This window comes from Neolamprologus brichardi, chromosome 6 (genome assembly GCF_056152115.1).
Source record: "Neolamprologus brichardi isolate AB-2024 chromosome 6, ASM5615211v1, whole genome shotgun sequence".
NCBI classification, from domain to species: domain Eukaryota; kingdom Metazoa; phylum Chordata; class Actinopteri; order Cichliformes; family Cichlidae; genus Neolamprologus; species Neolamprologus brichardi.
In genome coordinates this window covers 2176761-2196090 of record NC_142109.1, presented here as the reverse complement: position 1 = coordinate 2196090, position 19330 = coordinate 2176761, and the positions used below count along the sequence as shown (strand labels likewise).

Sequence of the window (19330 nt, the reverse complement as noted above, 5' to 3'; positions counted from 1 at the left end):
ATGGCTTCTTTTAGTAGAAAGGGTAAAAAATAGTTATAAATAAATGGAAAGAAAAAGAAAGACAACTGTAATTATAGGACCCCGGATAATGGTATTAATTGAAAGACTAAAACTGTCATGCATATGAATTATGAACTGAGCACAGGTAGGGCTGCTCGATTATGGCAAAAATGATAATCACGATTATTTTCACTGAAATTGAGATCTCGATTATTTGACGATATTTATTTAACAATAACAATGTGTTGAATAATGACTTTAAAGATTGTCAAAAAATAATATAAAATAGTGTGCAAATACTGATAACAGTGGAAATGTTTGCAATATAAGAAATAAATGAAAAATGTAAACATCTATGTTTAGTGAACTTTGCAGTGTTGCTCTGTGGTGCAGCTACGACACTGTAGCAAAGTTTACACACTATGTCTACTTCAGCGGTCCCCAACCTTTTTTGCGCCACGGACCGGTTTATGCCCGACAATATTTTCACGGACCGGCCTTTAAGGTGTCGCGGATAAATACAACAAAATAAAACTAGTACCGGTACCGAAAAAAAGAAATTTATTCCTAACACACGTGAAAAGACCCAGGAAAACCGAGTAAACGATAAACACGATAACAAAATAACGCTGAAAACCGATAAAAACCCTGAAAACCATACATTTCACACCTGAGCCTCAACTCTCGCGGCCCGGTACCAAACGACTCACGGACCGGTACTGGTCCGAGGCCCGGGGGTCGGGGACCGCTGATCTACTTGATCCACGTCTGACTCCGCGAACCCATAATGTTTCCACACCACTGAAGTTTTTTTTTTTTTACCTCTTTTCAACCAACAGCAGTCACTCTCCTCTCCAAATAACTTCTGCTGAGCTTTCCGAGCTTCCCTCGGGTCCTCTTAATCAGCGGTTGTTTGTTGTATTTATCCGCGACACTTTAAAGGCCGGTCCGTGAAAATATTGTCGGGCATAAACCGGTCCGTGGCGCAAAAAAGGTTGGAGACCGCTGCTCTTAATTGTTGTGACACGTGTGCGAAATGCAGAGAGGTGCGCTCGATTTGCCACACGGAGCAGCGCGAGAGTAAAGCACGAGGGAGGGGCTAATAATCGACTCAATCATTTTTAATGATCGTTGAAAGCCCAGATCGTAATCGTGATTAAAATTCGATTAATTGAGCAGCCCTAAGCACAGACATAGGCTGCTCCATCTCGGGACCTTTTTGTGTTTATATGCCTGCTGCAGTTTATTTTCTGCTTTGACCTCTAAAGTTGTGAGAACAATTTTATTTCTGCAGTCGCTGTCAACTCTTGCAAAATGTGTCCTACTCAGTATTTATTTAAGACGATCGTTTATTTGTGAACTTGGCAATAGAATAGAATAGAACAGAATAGAATAACCCTTTATTGTCTTTGTACGTGTACAAAGAAATTGTAGAGTGTTAGGGTTACTTTTGGTATAAACCAAAGGGTTTTGATTTATACAGTCAGTCACTCGTTGCTTCTATATTTTGTCAATCAGCTGGTTAAACTGAATCATTTTCAGTACACACTTCAGCCATATTCACTTCTGAGAATATTTAGTTTTTTAATTGTGGATCGATCTTCTCTCCAGAATGTCATTGATCGAAAGCCACACCCAGATGATGAAAACCTTGTCGAAGTCAAGTTTGCCACCACCCCCATCATGTCCACATACCTTGTAGCTTTTGTCATTGGTGAATATGACTATGTGGAAAGCCAGTCATCAGATGGTGTAATGGTACGCGTCTATACACCGGTTGGAAAGGCTGAACAAGGGAAATTTGCCCTGGAGGTAAGGCTGTTGTTGAAACATACCACATTTACAGAGCTGAACCCAACCTGTCGCTTTATTCACTGTATAATTTCTTTACCTTGAAGTAAAAAGTTTGTCCGTAAGCAGAATGAGAAAACAGACAAATTAACCAGCGTTTATATGACGTGGATCTGCTGGATTGTTACTGACACAGAATCAAACACAAGTGCTTTTCCTTTTTATTTTATCTTTTCTTTTCTTTCATCTTTTTATTGCAGGTTGCAACTAAGACCTTACCTTTCTACAATGACTACTTCAGTGTTCCTTATCCGCTGCCTAAAATTGATCTCATAGCTATTGCTGATTTCGCTGCTGGTGAGTAGCTCTAGATTCTTACATGTGGAAGTTTGGAAATGGTTAAAGTCAAACTGAAACACTTTCTTCTTCCTCCCATTCAGGTGCCATGGAGAACTGGGGCCTTGTTACCTACAGGTAAGCTTTACAAAACACAATAAGATATCTTAACTTGGCTAAATTCAGAGTGAGTGTGTCCATAGTATTTATAATGAATAGGCATATAATAATAGCATAACTACGAGCAGATAAAGTCTGTTTCCACCCAGGATATAATTTCTGGAGGCTGTGGCTCAGATGGGAGATTTTCCATCTCTCTGTTTTCTGTCATTATAAATTTAATGTCTTTGGTTCTTGGGCTGTTAATTAGAATAAACAAGCACTTTGAAAATGTTTCTGTGAAGTCTATGAAATTGTGGTTTGCAGCCTGCTCTGACATTTATAAACTACGTGATTAAACACGAGTGTAATCAGGCTTTAACAGTTGTTAGACTCATTGAGAAAATGGCACGTTTTTCTTTATGGATGACGGCCCTAATGGCTTTTTAATTGCTTTGTGCTTAGCTGCATGTGCCACCACCTGTTAGGTATTCAGCTGCTATCTGATTAGCACAGAGCCGCATTCATGTAGCATCCTCAAATAGATTGAAGTGCCTTGATAAACTGCACAGAAGGCGATGGGACTGTAGACAGATGAGCGAGGGCAAAGGTTGCAGACGAATCGTCGACCTTCAGCCGTCTTTGTATTAACCTCGAGTTTCTGCTGTTTTTCCAGGGAGACAGCATTGCTTATTGACCCGAAGAACTCCTGCTCATCCTCCAGGCAGTGGGTGGCACTGGTGGTTGGACATGAACTTGCCCACCAGTGGTTTGGAAATTTGGTCACCATGGTAAAAAAAAAGCTATAAACTGACACCAGTTATACACACGCAGAAGAGAAAATTATGTATTCCTGTTTGAAAAACATTTGTTAAAAGCGTAACAAATGTAGTAATAACAAAACCTCGAACAGTATTTATAAAAAAACAAAAACAGGAACTGGATGATATTTTATAAACTGTAAGTTGAAGAAGACAAAATGTAAATCTCTGGAGAAATCAGTCAATCTTCTTTATTTGGTCTTAATCTCTAAACTGTCCTCAGGTGTTTGGTTACACAGTCCTTCAATTCACGGCATTAAGAAAATGTCTCGAATTTAATTTCTTGTTGATACAGACGCTGCACTCTCCGTAAGAATGTGAATCAAGTATTTGATTTGTATCTCAAAATATTAGAAAAAGTAGTGCCTGACTTATTTTTTTTGTCATGCTCTTTATGCACACTGTATAAATAGATATGACTTAAAATATCTGTATATGTAATGTGTTTATAATACATTAAGTCATTTTTACACCATTATATAATGGTATCATTTATTTTTCTCATATTTTTATTGTAATTTTCTTTTATACAACAAAAAAACTGATATTTAATGAACATAGTTGTCACAATGATACAAACAAAATCTTGCAAGTAATAGGGACGAGATTCCTCCTTTGTTCATGAATAACCTCCGCCTCCAGTCCGTATGTTCATCTATGGCTTCCAGATATTCAGAAAGTCCCGTTGTTTGCCCTTGGCAGTGTATATTAGGCTACGTTCACACTGCAGGCGAAAGCGCATCAAATCTGACTTTTTTGACCCTATGCGACCCATATCCGATCATGGTATGACAGTGTGAACGGCACAAATCCGATATTTTCAAATCCGATCTGGGTCACTTTCGTATGTGGTACTGAATCCGATGCATATCCGATGTTTCAGAAAGCGACTGCTGTTTGATGGTCACGTCGAATTAAATCTGTCTTTTACATCACTGACACAAGACAGACGCCAATTATCAGCGCAGGAGAAGACATCGCGAACGCTTCCTGGCCATGCTGTGTAGTGAAACTGTTAGCAAGACAACGTGAACATTTTATTTGTTCTGTATAATCTGCAGATTCTGACAGAAATCTGCAACTATCCTTTGAAGCACCGCTCCTCTAAAACAGCAATAAGGATCATTATTAGGTTATTTACATTATTATGTAAATAACAAAATAACTTAAAGCATAAATTGGGAAACAAAGTCTGAAGTCTTTATATTAAGGGCCATCAGTCAAACAATACTGTTGCTCTGGGTCTAAACAGAGCGCGTTGTGTGTGACGTCTTCTTTTGCGCATGCGGCCGCTTTGAGTGTTCACACTAGAGCGCGTTTGCTGTCGCATTTTATTTGTAGTGTGAACGAGCAGACAAAAAAATCGGATTTTAGCCTTAGTCTTTCCAAGCCTGGAGAATCTGGAATTTCCTTCTTTCAGAGTCCCATGGAAGGTGCATCCATACTCCAACATAGTGCAATGGCTTTTCTGGCTTGAAGTAGTCCACAGTCTAGTAATTTGGTCTGCTTCTTTTATTGAGCTACACACTACCCTGCTTGAGCTCTTCTTGTTACAGGTTGTGGTTATTTTCATTTTTACCTGCTCTAACAAAGGAATTTCCTGTGATAGGTGGATAAATTGATAGATATCCAAACGTATGTTAGCGTTTAATGTAGGTAATGTAGCTTTGGGGTGCAGTTTGAAGATGATCTTTTTTAACTCGAGTTGCAACGATGTGAAGGAACTTTGTCCATAATGGAAAACAAACTAGTAAATGTTTCCTTTTTTACCTTTTGGGAAACTCGTCGTGCTTCAGGAATGACTGTAATTTGTTTGTTTGTGCTCCATTAGTTTTGAAGGACTTGGAGGACGGTGTCGTCTTAGTGCCTGTCTGTGTTTGTGTGCAGGAATGGTGGACCCATCTGTGGCTCAATGAGGGGTTTGCATCCTGGATCGAGTATCTCTGTGTGGACCACTGCTTCCCAGAATATGACATCTGGACTCAGTTTGTCTCGGCCGACTACACCCGCGCTCTGGATCTGGACGCACTGGACAGCAGCCATCCCATAGAGGTGAGCTTTGAAATCCAACATGTATGCAGGGAGTCACTTAAAAAACCTTTTTGTCTCTTTGGAGGAAAAAAGTGATTTTATTGAGACCATATCACCAGGATGTAAGCCCACCTTAACATCTGGATTTCACATTCACAACCCACATAATCTTTTCTTAATTACTGAGTGTGTTGAAGGACAGATGAAATTAGATGTATTAAGGTCGGTGTGTGTTGCTGTGTATGGCCTTCTGTCAGCTTTGTAACACCCACTTATGGTTTTGTGTTTTGCTCTCAAGGTGAATGTTGGCCATCCATCAGAGGTCGATGAAATCTTTGACGCCATCTCCTACAGCAAAGGAGCATCTGTGATTCGCATGTTGCACAACTACATCGGAGATGAGGTTTGCCGTCTGATGTGGTATCTGTCGTCGTTTCCAGTCTGATGTTGAATATTTATGAACGTACTTGTCTTTCTCTTTCGCTGAAGGACTTTAGGAAAGGAATGAACGCCTATCTTTTGAAGTTCCAACATAAAAATGCATCAACAGGTGAGCGCACATGCAGGAAATACTTTCCCTTTATGTGAAGTTGTTGTGTGGAGTCGCTCTTTTGACTTCTTCCTGTCTCCCACAGAGGACCTATGGGACTGTTTGGAACAGGCCAGCGGGAAACCCATTGCTGCAGTGATGGGCTCATGGACCAAGCAAATGGGCTTCCCCATAATAGCCGTCGACCAGGAACAGGTGAGCTGTTTAATCGGATTGTTTGACTCATGCACTTATATTTGTTGACTAGCCCTGAAGTTGATTTTGAAACTGGCCTAAACCAACACAGTGACATGAATACATTCATTTACACCTACAGTTTTCTAGTTGAGCGTTTGGTTCTTTTCTGCTGTGACATTCATTCGTGCCTTGACTGTGATATTCATGATATTATTTTTAGCAAGGTGATGACCGCGTCCTCAAGATATCGCAGAAGAAGTTCTGTGCCAGTGGACCACATAATGGTGAGTGTTTGTCACGGACGTTGCCTGGTAAAAATGTGGATTTACCAAATGCATTAGATCATAGGTGTCAAACTCTGGCCCGCGGGCCAAATTTGGCCCGCAGCCTAATTACATTTGGCCCGCGAAGCCATACCAAATTACTATTAGAGCTGGCCTACTGGTATTATACAGCTAATATATATATATTGTTTAGTATTAAGCTTTGCTTGTTCCATATTCAGTTTTTCAGCAAAACTTGTTTGAGTCCATAAGAAAATATTCATTTTTATATCTAGAGGAAGATTTTTTTTTCCAATAAATATTAACGTTAGCCCGCAACTTTGTTCCAGTTTTGAATTTTGGCCCACTGTGTATTTGAGTTTGACACCCCTGCATTAGATGCAGTGGTTAACAGATTCGGTTAGCAAGTGTAAGGTCACTGGTTCAATTCCAACCCCTTCAGGGTTGTGTCAGGAAGTGTATCTGGCTCAAAAATGTGTTGAATAAGAAAATGTGTAGCTGCCTGTTGTGGGAATCGCTTGTAACAAGGGAACAGCTGAAAGTAGCTAGCTAACTAAATGTAGACCTAAGGTTGTTTTTTAATGAGCTAAAAAAAGAAAAACACTTTGAATCTAATCCTCCTGTGGTGGCTCCATCGTTTGTCTGCTGAACAGAAGAAAACTGCCCCAGCTGGATGGTCCCCATTAGTATTTGTACCAGTGAGGACCCCAAATGCACCAAGCTCAAGGTTCTGCTGGACAGACAGGAGACCACCATCACTCTGAATAGTGTTGGCCCAGACCAGTGGATCAAGGTGAGCAAGCAATAATATCCTGCACTGAAAATGATGCCACCACCAAAACGGTGAAATACTTCAGGTCACTTAAAGCTGATGCCAAAAAGTTACAACCCCAGATTTTGCAGCAGGTGATACATGTTTACAGCCATGTGCAAAAAAAATCAGATTTGACCTGTACAGGGGTTAGCCTGCATTTTAGCTTCAATAATGCTTCAAAATAGGGGTGTGGCTACTTTGGCTAGCACATGGATCCTGACACAGTCTGCTAGATTTTTTGGTAATTTAAGTTTTGTGGTGTTGGTATCATTTTAAGCATTTTAATGACAAATTCTATGGTATACTCTGGGATTATTGTTCTAATGGCCCATCTAAAAGTCTAATATTTTACCTTTACATAACCTTCTGTATACATATATAAAGATATCTGAAGCAGTAGTATTAAGACCTGAGTGAAGATGTCATTTGCGTTGTTTGTAAATTGCTCGATTGTCATTTCGACCCTTGCAACAGCTGCAGACTGAGTTTAAGAATTAACGAGAGAAGACGCGTCAGTCTGTCGTCTTTTAATTAAAAGTAACTTTTAAAGTTGGAATAAAGTTAACAGACTGAGCTCCTTATTGTCAGCTGGAAGGACGAGCTGTAAGCACGTAATCATCACAGAGTCAAATAACACTTTTTCTATGAACCCAGTTCACTCTCAGAGGAACAGCAGCTATATTTATTCTTTTGTGTGGTCATTAAAATAATGACCACGGTGTAAATTGGCAAGGACAACGATGGACTTGTTTAGCTGCTTATAAATGTGACTTGCAAATTAGTGCAGCTGTCGAGTCTGTTTAACAGTTCTTCAGGATGTAAGCATGGTAAATGTTTTTAAATGGGTCAGTGCTTCACAGCTGATGCAAACAATATGTTGAAATCCCATTACTGCTCTAACTATAGGTATCCAGTGCAGTTTAGAGTCAGTAGTGGAGAATAGTGATTGGAGGCCTGCTGTTCACTGTTGTCTCGTTTTTATTCACCTAAAAAAATAATCCACTCATCACAGCAAGCTTATTGTTGATTAATCTGTTGCATTTATTCTGATCGTGTTTAGGGCGTGCTGGTGCTCAGCACTCAGTGTAAAGGGTAAAAATGGTAAGAGCCCAAACTTCCCACAGTCTGACTCAGATCTGCTGTTTTCCAGATCAACCCCGGCACTGTGGGCTTCTATCGCATCCAGTACAGCTCGTCCATGCTGGAGAGTTTGCTCCCAGGCATCAGAGACCTCAGCCTGCAGCCTGTGGACCGACTGGGACTGCAGAATGACCTCTTCTCCCTTGTAAGCCACACACACAGCTGGGAAACAAAACAATTAAAGAATAGTATTTCCTTTATTTTGTTCACAGCAGAATGTAATTGGCTGCAAAGCTAACTGCTTGTGAGTGTAGAAAGGAAATCCACTTCCTTCCAGAGTAAACAGCCACCTGATTTACAGTACAAGGGAGCAGGAAGACTGAAAAGAAAATGTGGGACATGAACGTGGAAAAAACGAGTACAACTGTTTCTTATTAGTATATTTATGTATTACATGATCTGAAATTATAATGGAAGTGTTGCATCAAAGAGTGGACGTGACTAATTGGGAATAATGAGCGGATCTAGCTAATGAAGCTCGTTTTTTCTGCTTTGTGTCTCTTTTTTAAAGCGGCTCATTTATTGTGTCTTTAATCAAGCACAACAGTTTTCAGCTAGAAAGAAAGAGACAAAAATGTTTTCTAATGACCGGTTTTGTAACACTATCAACTTCTATTAGGTGACACAGCATGTCTCCGTATGCCTCCATATTTAATTTAAAATTGTGAATGGCTTATGATGTATCTTTCTATTAATTATGTGAACACTTCTGAACATCATCACCTTGAATATAGATCAATATCTCTGACCCTGGATTTAAATTAATACTGAGCTAATGTGTTGCATTACTGTACATTTCACCACATTACTGGAAACTAATCAGTTTATCTTGCACTAAACCTCGTGCCTAGTACAGTATTTCCTACAACCTTTGAATAACATAAACTTTAATTTGTTTGCGAGACATTTGACAAAAGCGTAACTTGAGCAGCACCACATGTTTAAAAACTGCAAAATGCACAAGGATCGACAGGTTGTCACTTCCTGAGCAGTCCTTACTGTGAATAACATTACAGCCTGCTGTTTTTTTAAACATCTTTCTCCACCTCTGAGTCCCACGTTACCATTTTTCTCTCTTTGGGAAATACAGCAGCTATACATTTAGCTAGCAGATTCCTTTTTTGACAACTTGCATAGAAACATTGTCTGCTTGGTATTTGTTGAGACCTTAGACCTGCTATCTAAGATATTATTCTGTTTGTGCTCACGAAAAGTGCTTTTTAGATGTATCAGATCACAGAGATGAGACGTGTTGAAGCTATAAGCTGGCCATTGCTTTCCTATTATTGAGCCAGTATCACCATGTTGTTACTGGGAGCAACACCAGGCTGCAAAATGAACTCTTTGATAGTAATATACATTAATCTGGCTATGAGATTTAAATGGTCACTACTGAAGGTGCTGGAACATTGTTCCAGATTCTTCTGCGCCACTTTAACCCCCAGCTATCACATTTTACGTGATTTGATTCCAACCTGACTTGGTTTTGTTGTCACAAATTAAACGCACTTAACTTGTTACACTTAACATTCGTCCTCTGCTTCCTTCCCACTGGCTCAACACTAAGTGGTTTTGGATTAATATCAGACCTTTATGCTTCCTTCTTTACTCTTACACAATCTGCAGCATTATCAAAGGATTGGAATTTTCCTGAACCTTTATTGCAGTCAAATTAGATGTTGACACTGTGTGACAGGAGTAATGTTCACAAGATCAAACGGCAGCTAATCATAAATCTGTTCACTTGTTCTCCTTTGAAAGCGAACAACTCGACTTATTGTTTTGCACGTTAAAAACAAGCTCATGTGGACGTGATGGCCGTATGGTGACAAAAAGTGCTTGTTTATTCATATTTCTTCTCTTTTTGGAAACATATTCTAACCCTGAGCTCAAACATGCCGAGAAACTAACCTGACACAGTCACTTTACTGGAAAAGCATTTCTTCTGACCCTGAGGCAGTAAAGGAAATGGATCCACGTTTCTTAGAAAAAATCCATTCTTCATTTTCTATGAAATGCTTTATTGTTAGTGTTAGTACCATTGTTGCACAACTTTTCCTTTGCACCTGCAGTTTGAGACTTCAAATGTGGTTTTAAAGATATACAGAAACCCTTCACCTTGAAAAACTATAACATCCACCATAAAGCACAAGGCTTTAATCCTGCCGGGATGTTTTAGTTTCTAATTGATTTGTGGCCTCAGTCTCGTGCAGGGATGATCAGCACTGTGGAGGTGCTGAAGCTGATGGAAGCCTTTGTCAATGAGCCCAACTACACAGTGTGGAGTGACCTGAGCTGCAACCTGGGAGTGTTGTCTTCTCTGCTGTCCCACACCGACTTCCACGAGGAAATCCAGGAATTCATCCGGGACCTCTTTACTCCCATTGGCCTCAAGCTCGGCTGGGACAGTAAACCGGGGGAAGGTGAGGAGGCGTTGTAGAGAGATTGCATTCAAGGTGGAGCCGCTCCATTCCTTTCTTGTTATTAATATTAAAATTGAGAGTAGTCTTTTAAAAGAAAGTGCAGGAATGTAGAGAGTAGGAAAGTAAAATATTTGATTTTCAAACTTGAAAACGTTTTGGTAAAAAATAGCAGTAGAAAAAAATGAGCTTTTCTTTTTTAGGCCATGAGAGCTACGCTGTTATCAGATGAGCTTTTCGGTGTGCTTATTTTTGTGTGCTACAGGTCACCTGGATGCTCTGTTGAGAAGCCTGGTTCTGGGGAAACTGGGTAAGGCAGGACACAAACCCACACTGGAAGAGGCCCGGCGGAGATTCAAGGATCACGTGGATGGCAAGCAGGTTTTACCTGCGGACCTGAGAAGTCCGGTAAGTTGAGCTTGCGCAGGCACTTTGGCAACGAACAGTGTCAGATGGTATTCACACTAATCAGTATGTTTTGCTTCAATTTGCTAAAACAGATGGTGTTGCAACAGTTTCTGTAAATAAATCAGATTTTAAAATGTGGACATTAGGCTGCAGTCAGGTCTTGCTTGAGCTGAAGATCTTCTTCTACCATTATTTTTTATTTTTTTAGTATGTTAGGCTTGTTTATTCAGTGAAATAGCCTGTGGACACACTGTGACCTATGTAAGTCTGTAGCAGTTACAGTTACAGGCAGTCATTTGCACTCTTGACTGTGGCAAGAACTAGTAAAAAAACCAAAATCTATGTATAAATGATCCTTCCTCTGTTTTTGTAGTTCACATGTTGTGCTTATATCTATGCTGACTCTGCTAGAATAACTATTTGACAGTTCAACTTTGAGCCTTATTTATCTCATACTGAGCGTTGGTATGAGATAAATAAACCCCTCAGAGCTGTGTATTATGAAGGAAACTCAACCTAAAACCCATTTGGAGATGATGTTTATCAACAAGCTGTTAAGAGGAGCTTCATAACTCAGGCTCTCTGCGCCTCGTATTAAAAGGGGCTTTTGTTATTTTAAAGTCTGTAACTCTGTTTGGAAATCTCTTGAGCTCGGTATGGCTTAACAACTTGGGCAAATAAAAGCTATTCCCCCAGCAGAGAAGCTATATGCCACTTAAACATGCATATATTACATTTTTGAAACACGTGTTTTTATACTTTATTTTAATCTGCTGCTGTCTCTCACACATTAGGCTTTATAGCAGAACATACACAGAGAAAACTGTCAATCAATAAAATAAATGTACTTGAAACATGCTGTAAATCAAAGAATTAGTGAAACTGGGCTCTTCCAGCCGACTTCGAACTGAAACTCTGAACATAACTCCCAACAAGGTTACATGTTCAGCATAAGTGACCATGAGGATTTAACCAGGTAAAAACAGAGCCACTCTCCTCACACAGACAACTGGCTTTAATCTGCTTTTATAGTGCACTCCCCAGCATGTCAGCATGAAACAAGCAGTCTTAATTTTAGTCCACAGTGCTCATGATGACCTTTTATTAGCAACGTCTATTCTCTGTGACATCATACAGAGCCAACGGTATTTTTAAAAAAAAGCTGTTTGTCGTGAGCATGCACTGTACATATAAAGGATCTTACAGTACAGGAGGTGTGTTCTGTGAGGAAAGGAAAACGGTATGTTTAGTATAATAAGTCCAGTTTAATTGACAACATAAGTAAAGAAAGTCTTTGGATTTATTTTCATCTATTTGTAAAGTTGACCTCCAAGACGACGCTACTGTCACTGGCGAGGTTTGATTGTGAAGATTTGAGTAGAATTTCAATAAAGTGCTGGTCACATGACCGTAGGTCACCTGATCTTTGGTAAAAACGTCATTTCACTTTATAAGGGGTAAGATTGTAGGTGCTTATCTCAGACTGGACAGAAGCTTTCATTTGATTGAAAGTGATTAGAAGATTAGAAGATGGGAAAAAACCTTGAAGGCCCAACAAAATACAGTATAGCAGCATCACCATACTACAGTGTAATTCAGATAAACGTTATTAACCCTTTAAAGCCGGTTGGAGCGGGCACGCTCCGTTTTGCGCAACTATTTTTAAATCCCGGTAGCTCTGCAACCACGTATGCTAGTGCAATAATTTTTTTTTGCATATGAAGCCGGAGGAGTTGTACTTACATCTTATGCCATCAGCTTGTCCTCGGTCACAGTTTCCTTCCACATAGAGCTTTACAAAAACTGCATAAAAAGCACTTGCAGCAACACAAACATAATATTCCAGAAACACGCTTTGCCGATCCGATCAGCTGTTCGTAACACTTCCTACGTCCATCAGCGCAAACTATCGCATGTCCTCCATGACCTGCCCGAAACCGGAAATAACGTCATTTTGTGGAAATGTAGTTTTTTTTTACCATCAGAGCCTCATGAGCCTATACTGGTGTTTTTAAAAGTTATGTTTGACTTTATAAATTTCTGTGTCGTTTCTGGGATGCTTAGGACTAAAATTACACTGCTGGAAATAGTTTATTTTGATGCATATGCTGCTTTTTTGCAAATTTGCATTATAATATTTATTTTTGTTTTACCTGCAGTATATAAAAATTGGTGTATTTCAAAAATAAAACTATGAAGACACTCAAAATAAATTTCCTGTGGTGGGAAACTATTTTGTGCAACTTTTTTGTATTTACAGTTTTGAGGGATAAGCCTCTTAAATTTCTCTAACTAGAAATATATGTTTAAAAAACAAAAACAATTTTCAATTTTTTTGTAGTTTATTGCACTTTTTTGCAATTTATGTAATTACTATGCACTTAATGCAGACATATTATTAAAATTTGGGCTATAATGGTTGTATTGATGTATATCAACTTGAAATGCTCCCAAAAATGGCTCCACAGCATGTAAAAATATAATATAAGCTCTGGCAGACTTGGTTCTATGGTAGGTCTTAAAAGGTTAAAGGAAAATGTCTAAGTATCTTTTTTTTCCCCACAGGTGTATCTAACAGTATTGAAGCATGGAGATAGTGCTACACTGGACACGATGATGAAGGTAAAACTACATCATGTCTCCATCTGTGACATACTCTGTGTCATTTAGCACCAATAATTCCAAAGGAGTTAGATCTGAGTGACTGTAGTTGGGTAATCACGGTCACACTGTGTCTTTGTCACTACTCCCTCAGCTCCACAAGCAAGCAGACATGCAAGAGGAGAAGAATCGAATCGAGCGAGTTCTCGGAGCCATCTCTGCCCCTGATCTCATCCAGAAAGTGCTCAACTTTGCCCTCTCGGTACATAAGACCGTTTAATTGCCGGCTCTCAAGCGTAGTTTTATTTCTCAGGATACAGGAAAAGAAAGGAATGGCATTTACTTGCAATCATGGTCAAATAAAAAGACCCAGGGGTGTTTTTATTCTGTAAGCTTTTTCATATGAGTCGTGTTTTTAGTGTGACTCAACTTATAGTTTAGAGTGAGTAAAATTTGGAGTATTGGCTTTAGAAAAGTGTTGCATTTGGCTTTAAGTGCCTGTCTGTGCTGAAGTTACTGTCAGCTCAAAACGAAAGGAAGTTACAGTTAAAGCTGCTTTACATAAAAACTGACGGTGAACCGATAAAATTGGATGTTGTGCTTTCTTGTTACAGCTTTAAAGGAGTTGTAGAAAAGTCTGATGATTCTCCAGCTGCAGTGTGATGGAGGCCAACATGGCTTCTGTCAAATACCACAACAGCTAATTTAGTTCTCTCTGCACGTTCCCGTCCCAACAGGAAGACGTTCGTCCCCAGGACACGGTTTCAGTAATCGGGGGAGTGGCAGGAAGCAGTAAACAAGGACGGAAAGCTGCCTGGAAGTTTGTCAAGGATAACTGGGAGGAACTTTATAACCGCTACCAGGGAGGATTTCTCATATCAAGGCTTATCAAGGTAAAGAAAGGGCCTGAGGTTTAGTTTCCTGAGGTTTTCTGGTTATTTCACTGTAAAATACACACACAGACACACACACGTCTTTATTGTCATTGTCACAGGTACAACAAAATTAAAAATGGTCCCCGATCAGTGCATCCGTTTTATTTGTTTATAGTCTGCTCACATTTGTCTTATTCATGTGTCTTTGCAGCTCACAGTCGATGGATTTGCTATTGATAAAATGGCTGTGGAAGTGAAGGTGAGCGCTCCCTCTTGTGGGATTTAATTAAATTATATTAATTTTCCAAGTTAGGAAATGAATGGTACAGGGAATGGTTCTTGTGCTTTAACACAAAGTGCTTTAGCTGGACTTCTACTGTGTGGTGAAATAAACAAAGAAAAAAACCAACATGATTGATGATTGGATTAGAGCAGGGAGATATGACCAAAAATATTTATCACGATATACATTTGAAATTTTGCGATAACGATATAATTGACACTTTACAACTCCACAACTTTATTAGTGCAAAAAACCCCATCAATGTATTTTCACTTAAACAAGCAGCTGTTTTTTTATGTGCATTAAAGTTATATAAAAATGTAACAGTGCAAATTCCTTGCTGACAGTTTAACCAAAAGGCATTTCCAGTGGAAATATCCTCAGCATAACCATGTATAATATCCACAAAACTTAAAAAGAGGTTATATACACACACAATACGGTAATATTATGTTGAAGCGCAGTACGTATCACTCCGCGGGGCGCCTAACTACGATAGCCGTAACGCTCCGACAATCCATCAAGCGGTGCGGGTTCGTAGCTTAGCAAAGTCGTACTAAAACATTTGACAGGTTTTCGAGCGCCGTGTACATAAAATCGTTTCGAGGTCAGTAAACACAACCAGAATTCATACATAAGGCACACGGGATTATAAGGGGCACTGTCGATTTTAGAAAAATCAAAGGATTGATTTTAAGTGCCGTATTTTCCAAACAACACGGTAATAACGACGGCCCGCTAGCATGCGCTACCAAAAATAGTGCTTTGTTGTTTATCTGACGGACGAAAGCTAAACCAGTTCCACACCACTGAAGTTGCAGCATTTTTACAAACCAATTCTGGTTCATCCGTTTCATTTAACGATCTGCTTTCGCTCTTCTCATTCTGCGTCGCCGCCACGTGCGTATGTAAACATAGGCATGCACGTTTTACCCATATTCTATCGCGATGTTTCATTTTCCTATCGTTGCCCAAAATTACACCAGTATTACTGTGAACGGTATGATATAGCCCAGCCCTAGATTGGATCATTGCCACTGATGATCAATCCAGCTTTTTAGGTTGGACTTTGACCCAAAAAGGCTGATAGGTGATTAAAATATTAAATTCCTGTCCTGAAGTCAGGGTCTGGCTCTGAGTATGAGGCAAAAATTCAGATTTTGAGAAATAGTGTAGGTTACTCCATGTGATATTTCCCACCCCATCATATTTCCATCTAACTTTAACAAACAAAGCATCCTTTGGTGTCTTTGGTAGTTGCTTATTAGTTGCTTATTTGATCTAAATGGAGTTGTAGTTGAAATCGATGCACGCCCACTTCACTCTGCCAGCTGATACTTGCCTCGTCGCCTGCTTGTCTCTGCCTGTTTGCCCTGAGCAACTTAAACCCCACTGCTATGAATACACAAGCATTTCCCCAGTCCAGATTTCTAAATGAGGAAACTGGAAGTCTTATGGAAAATGTTGGCACATGAGAGAAATGCAAATAGAATTCCAAAAGGTTGTAAAAGTGGTTCATGAAGAAATCGAAACTCCGTTTTATATAAAATGTTATTCTTTGTAGGAGGTTCTGTTCTGCAGTGTGATTTTAAATTCAGTTATTAATCTGATGTGGTGTTATTGTTACTGATATGATGCGACAGGGGGTTAAGGGTTTCCTTCCTTTCTGTCCCTGCAGAGTTTCTTTGAGAGTCACCCGGCGCCAGCGGCCGAGCGTACCGTGCAGCAGTGCTGTGAGAACATCCTCCTCAACGCCGCCTGGCTTAAGCGCGACGCAGAAGACATCCACCAGTATCTACTCCAGCGCAAAGCACCCCCCGTCTGAACTACCAACCCCGTCGCCCCCACTCCCTACCCCCACCCCCAACTACAGACCAGAGCGGGAGACCAGAGGGTACTTTGCAGCAGGCTTCATTTCTCTAAAGAAACTGCAAGAAACAAGAAGACAAAGCCAAGAATTTAACAGTGTGTTGGAAACACAGACTCTTTTTACGTTAACAAGCAAAATTCTGTTTAGACAGACCAGGAATGTAGTTTTATCCCCATTCTGCCCATCAGCAGATGACCCATCTGTTAGTCAGCACGCAATTTTTCAGTCTCGCAAGCACCTCGACCCTTGAAATGATCGCTAACCCTGCTAATGGTCACATGACCAGCCCGTAAACACCCCTTTATCCACTTTTGCTCGTAGCTGAGAAAACTGTGAACCCTGTCCTCCTTTTTTTTGCTGTCGGCCATTCTGAATGAAGCATGAAGTGTCTGAGGTTTGTTTTGTTTGTTTTTTCTTCTGCATTTGCTGCTTTAATTATACCACTTAGTCGTCCTTGCTGTGATACTTTCCCACATCCTTGTTTCTCTCACACGTTCCTCCTGGTCTTCCTTCACTTTTGGCCGCTGTGATTGGGTAAACTAAAAAAAAACAACCTGGGCAGAATGGGGTTAATAACCATAGTGTGTGTTGTAGTTTCCAACAGCACTGATTCTACATTGCTAATAAATGGTTAGGACGAGGTGAGCAACGCTAGCATGGTACTACATTATAAATTGTATAATGCAAGCATTATTTTATTTTTAAATTGTTTTGTTTTTGTTGCCAGTATTCCTAGCAAAGAATTAAATGGAAAGGTTCATGGATACCTGTTTCCACTCCCCCCAGGAAGAAAAAAACAAACAAACCTCAAGCTTGTTTGTGTTGAGCAGAGATTGTGTAGTTAAAATCATCCAGATTCTTTATCCTTCTCCCACAATGAAATGACGGTCCAGGCGTGTTTTTATAAAAGCGATGCAGTTATATATTTAAATGTTGCGATAATCCTGTTATGCGAGGACAAGGAAAGAAAAAGATCACAACACTACTTACCGGGGCCTTTTCTTTCTGAAGTAAAATCCTGAAACGCCTCTCCGTAGGGTTGAGAATCCAGCGAGACCCAGTTCGGACTTGACACATCGACGTTGACCCTGCCGTCGACCTCGGAAGCCTTAAACCGGTCGACCGGTTTTGCAGTAAATATTCAGCACTGAAGCGGTGATCATAGGGGACTTCCTCATAAACATCAAATGGATCTAATGTGACAGATTACACAGACTTGTTGAACGAGTATATCTATTATAGAATTTACAATTTGATGTGTTTTTCTGGAAACATACCAACGAGTCATCTAACCTGTTGTCGAGACCCCGCCCCCTCCCTTGGAACATTTGTTGTTTTTTGGGGGTTTTTTTGTTTTGTTTTTTTTTTTGTTAAAAAATACAGTTGGTGTTCATTAAAGTGGAAAAGGATTATAAAAACTAATGATGTGAAATCAGTACATGTTGAGTTTTATGAGTGAGGGGGTGAGTGTACGTCCATAAGAATATCATTTTTAGCTCGTGCAGCTCCTGTTAACCCTAGCCAGTTTTTTTCTTTTCTTTCCTAGTTTGAATTTATAATATTGTATCAAATCAAACGCACTGAATAATTAATTTCCTTTTTTGAAAAGGGGACCGTTAAAAAGGGGACTCACTGAATGTGTGTGCCTGCTCACAATGTGGCTGAGCATCTTTCTTGAGCACAACTCAAACATGTGTCGCTGAAGTCATTTGTCACGGGAAATTAAAGAGAAAACATATATACAAAAATGAAACATGTCCAGCTTTGGATGATCCAGGGAGCTGGCAGCTCACTGTTAACTCAAGCTGAAATATGAGAATTGCTTTTCCAAATTTTCCACAACACTTACTCAGGTGCTCAGCAATAGATCTGCAAAGTTTGAAGCCGGTGATATGAACAGATACTTCTCAACTTACGAGCAAGCTTGTTTCTTAGAAGCAAATTGCAAGCAGACAAAGAATGCGCACCAACCTTTTAACTCCCTGAAACTAAATTTATTAAAGGTTAATTCTGATAGAAAGTTAAAACCCCATTTTGGTTTTTAGTAAAAAAATACTTGTGTTCACTGAACATGCAGATGTTTAAATTACTCTGATTGTAGTTGAACATGAGGAGCAAATGTAAATATACAGTTTATTAAAGTAACTGGTGTCTGTCCATTAAGGACAATGTTCAGGGGCTTTTACAAAAAAAGGCTTTCTGGGAAGCTTATTGTAGTAACATTCATCATTCAGCAGAGCTTGGTTATCATCCAGGCACCAGAAACCTAAATGACAAAAGGACGTATGATGGCGAAGCCGCGAGATACAGAGGTAGAGCAACATGAGATAGAGACTAGCAGAGTAGAGCCTATACATAGCTGTTCTACATTTTTATGGCATTTTAAACTATATTAATATTGTCTGCATATTTTAAGCCCTTTGGCATCAAGGTTGAAAAAATGTACACTATTCAAAAGCACCAGACCTACTGAGTCTCAGTGCAAAGCATTTTACGTGTATTCCACTTACCTAGTCATAGGGTGAAAGGCAGGGTACACCCCAGACAAGCTGCAACTGCATCGCAGGGCTGACAGATATTTAACCGCTGGTGCTGATTACTGCACCACTGCACCACCCTTTTTATTTGCAAATCTATTCTTTCAGTTTTTTTCAGTTTCTTAAGTTTCTATACTCTGTTTTCCGTACTTATGGCTGTGGGTCATTATCCCATATAGCATAAAAGAAATACACCCTATGTGTTTAATATGTTTAAGGAAAAAGAATATATTGCATATGTATGGCCTTAAAGTGACCTAAAGCACTACCTGAAATAAAAATGAGTCATTTAA

The 19330-nt window shown here is 39.7% G+C and overlaps 2 protein-coding genes across 2 annotated transcripts in view; one reads left to right on the top strand and one right to left on the bottom strand.

Moving 5' to 3' along the window:
* The window catches only part of mrpl45 (mitochondrial ribosomal protein L45), a 22092-nt gene extending 21113 nt beyond the window's left edge, over nucleotides 1–979 (bottom strand). Inside the window, exon 1 of the mRNA XM_087841453.1 lies at nucleotides 823–979. The gene's annotated coding sequence lies outside the window, so the exon portion shown is untranslated. The remainder of the gene's footprint in view (nucleotides 1–822) is intronic.
* Nucleotides 1–19330, top strand: part of npepps (aminopeptidase puromycin sensitive) — a 24013-nt gene extending 4683 nt beyond the window's left edge. The window contains exons 6-23 of the mRNA XM_087841452.1: nucleotides 1612–1812; nucleotides 2052–2148; nucleotides 2232–2265; nucleotides 2903–3017; nucleotides 4935–5099; nucleotides 5377–5481; nucleotides 5568–5628; nucleotides 5714–5823; nucleotides 6026–6089; nucleotides 6743–6882; nucleotides 8054–8188; nucleotides 10247–10466; nucleotides 10729–10871; nucleotides 13437–13493; nucleotides 13627–13734; nucleotides 14210–14365; nucleotides 14559–14606; nucleotides 16309–19330. Of these exons, the coding sequence (XP_087697578.1) occupies nucleotides 1612–1812; nucleotides 2052–2148; nucleotides 2232–2265; nucleotides 2903–3017; nucleotides 4935–5099; nucleotides 5377–5481; nucleotides 5568–5628; nucleotides 5714–5823; nucleotides 6026–6089; nucleotides 6743–6882; nucleotides 8054–8188; nucleotides 10247–10466; nucleotides 10729–10871; nucleotides 13437–13493; nucleotides 13627–13734; nucleotides 14210–14365; nucleotides 14559–14606; nucleotides 16309–16455 (2106 nt within the window). The 3' untranslated portion in view covers nucleotides 16456–19330. The remainder of the gene's footprint in view (nucleotides 1–1611; nucleotides 1813–2051; nucleotides 2149–2231; nucleotides 2266–2902; nucleotides 3018–4934; nucleotides 5100–5376; nucleotides 5482–5567; nucleotides 5629–5713; nucleotides 5824–6025; nucleotides 6090–6742; nucleotides 6883–8053; nucleotides 8189–10246; nucleotides 10467–10728; nucleotides 10872–13436; nucleotides 13494–13626; nucleotides 13735–14209; nucleotides 14366–14558; nucleotides 14607–16308) is intronic.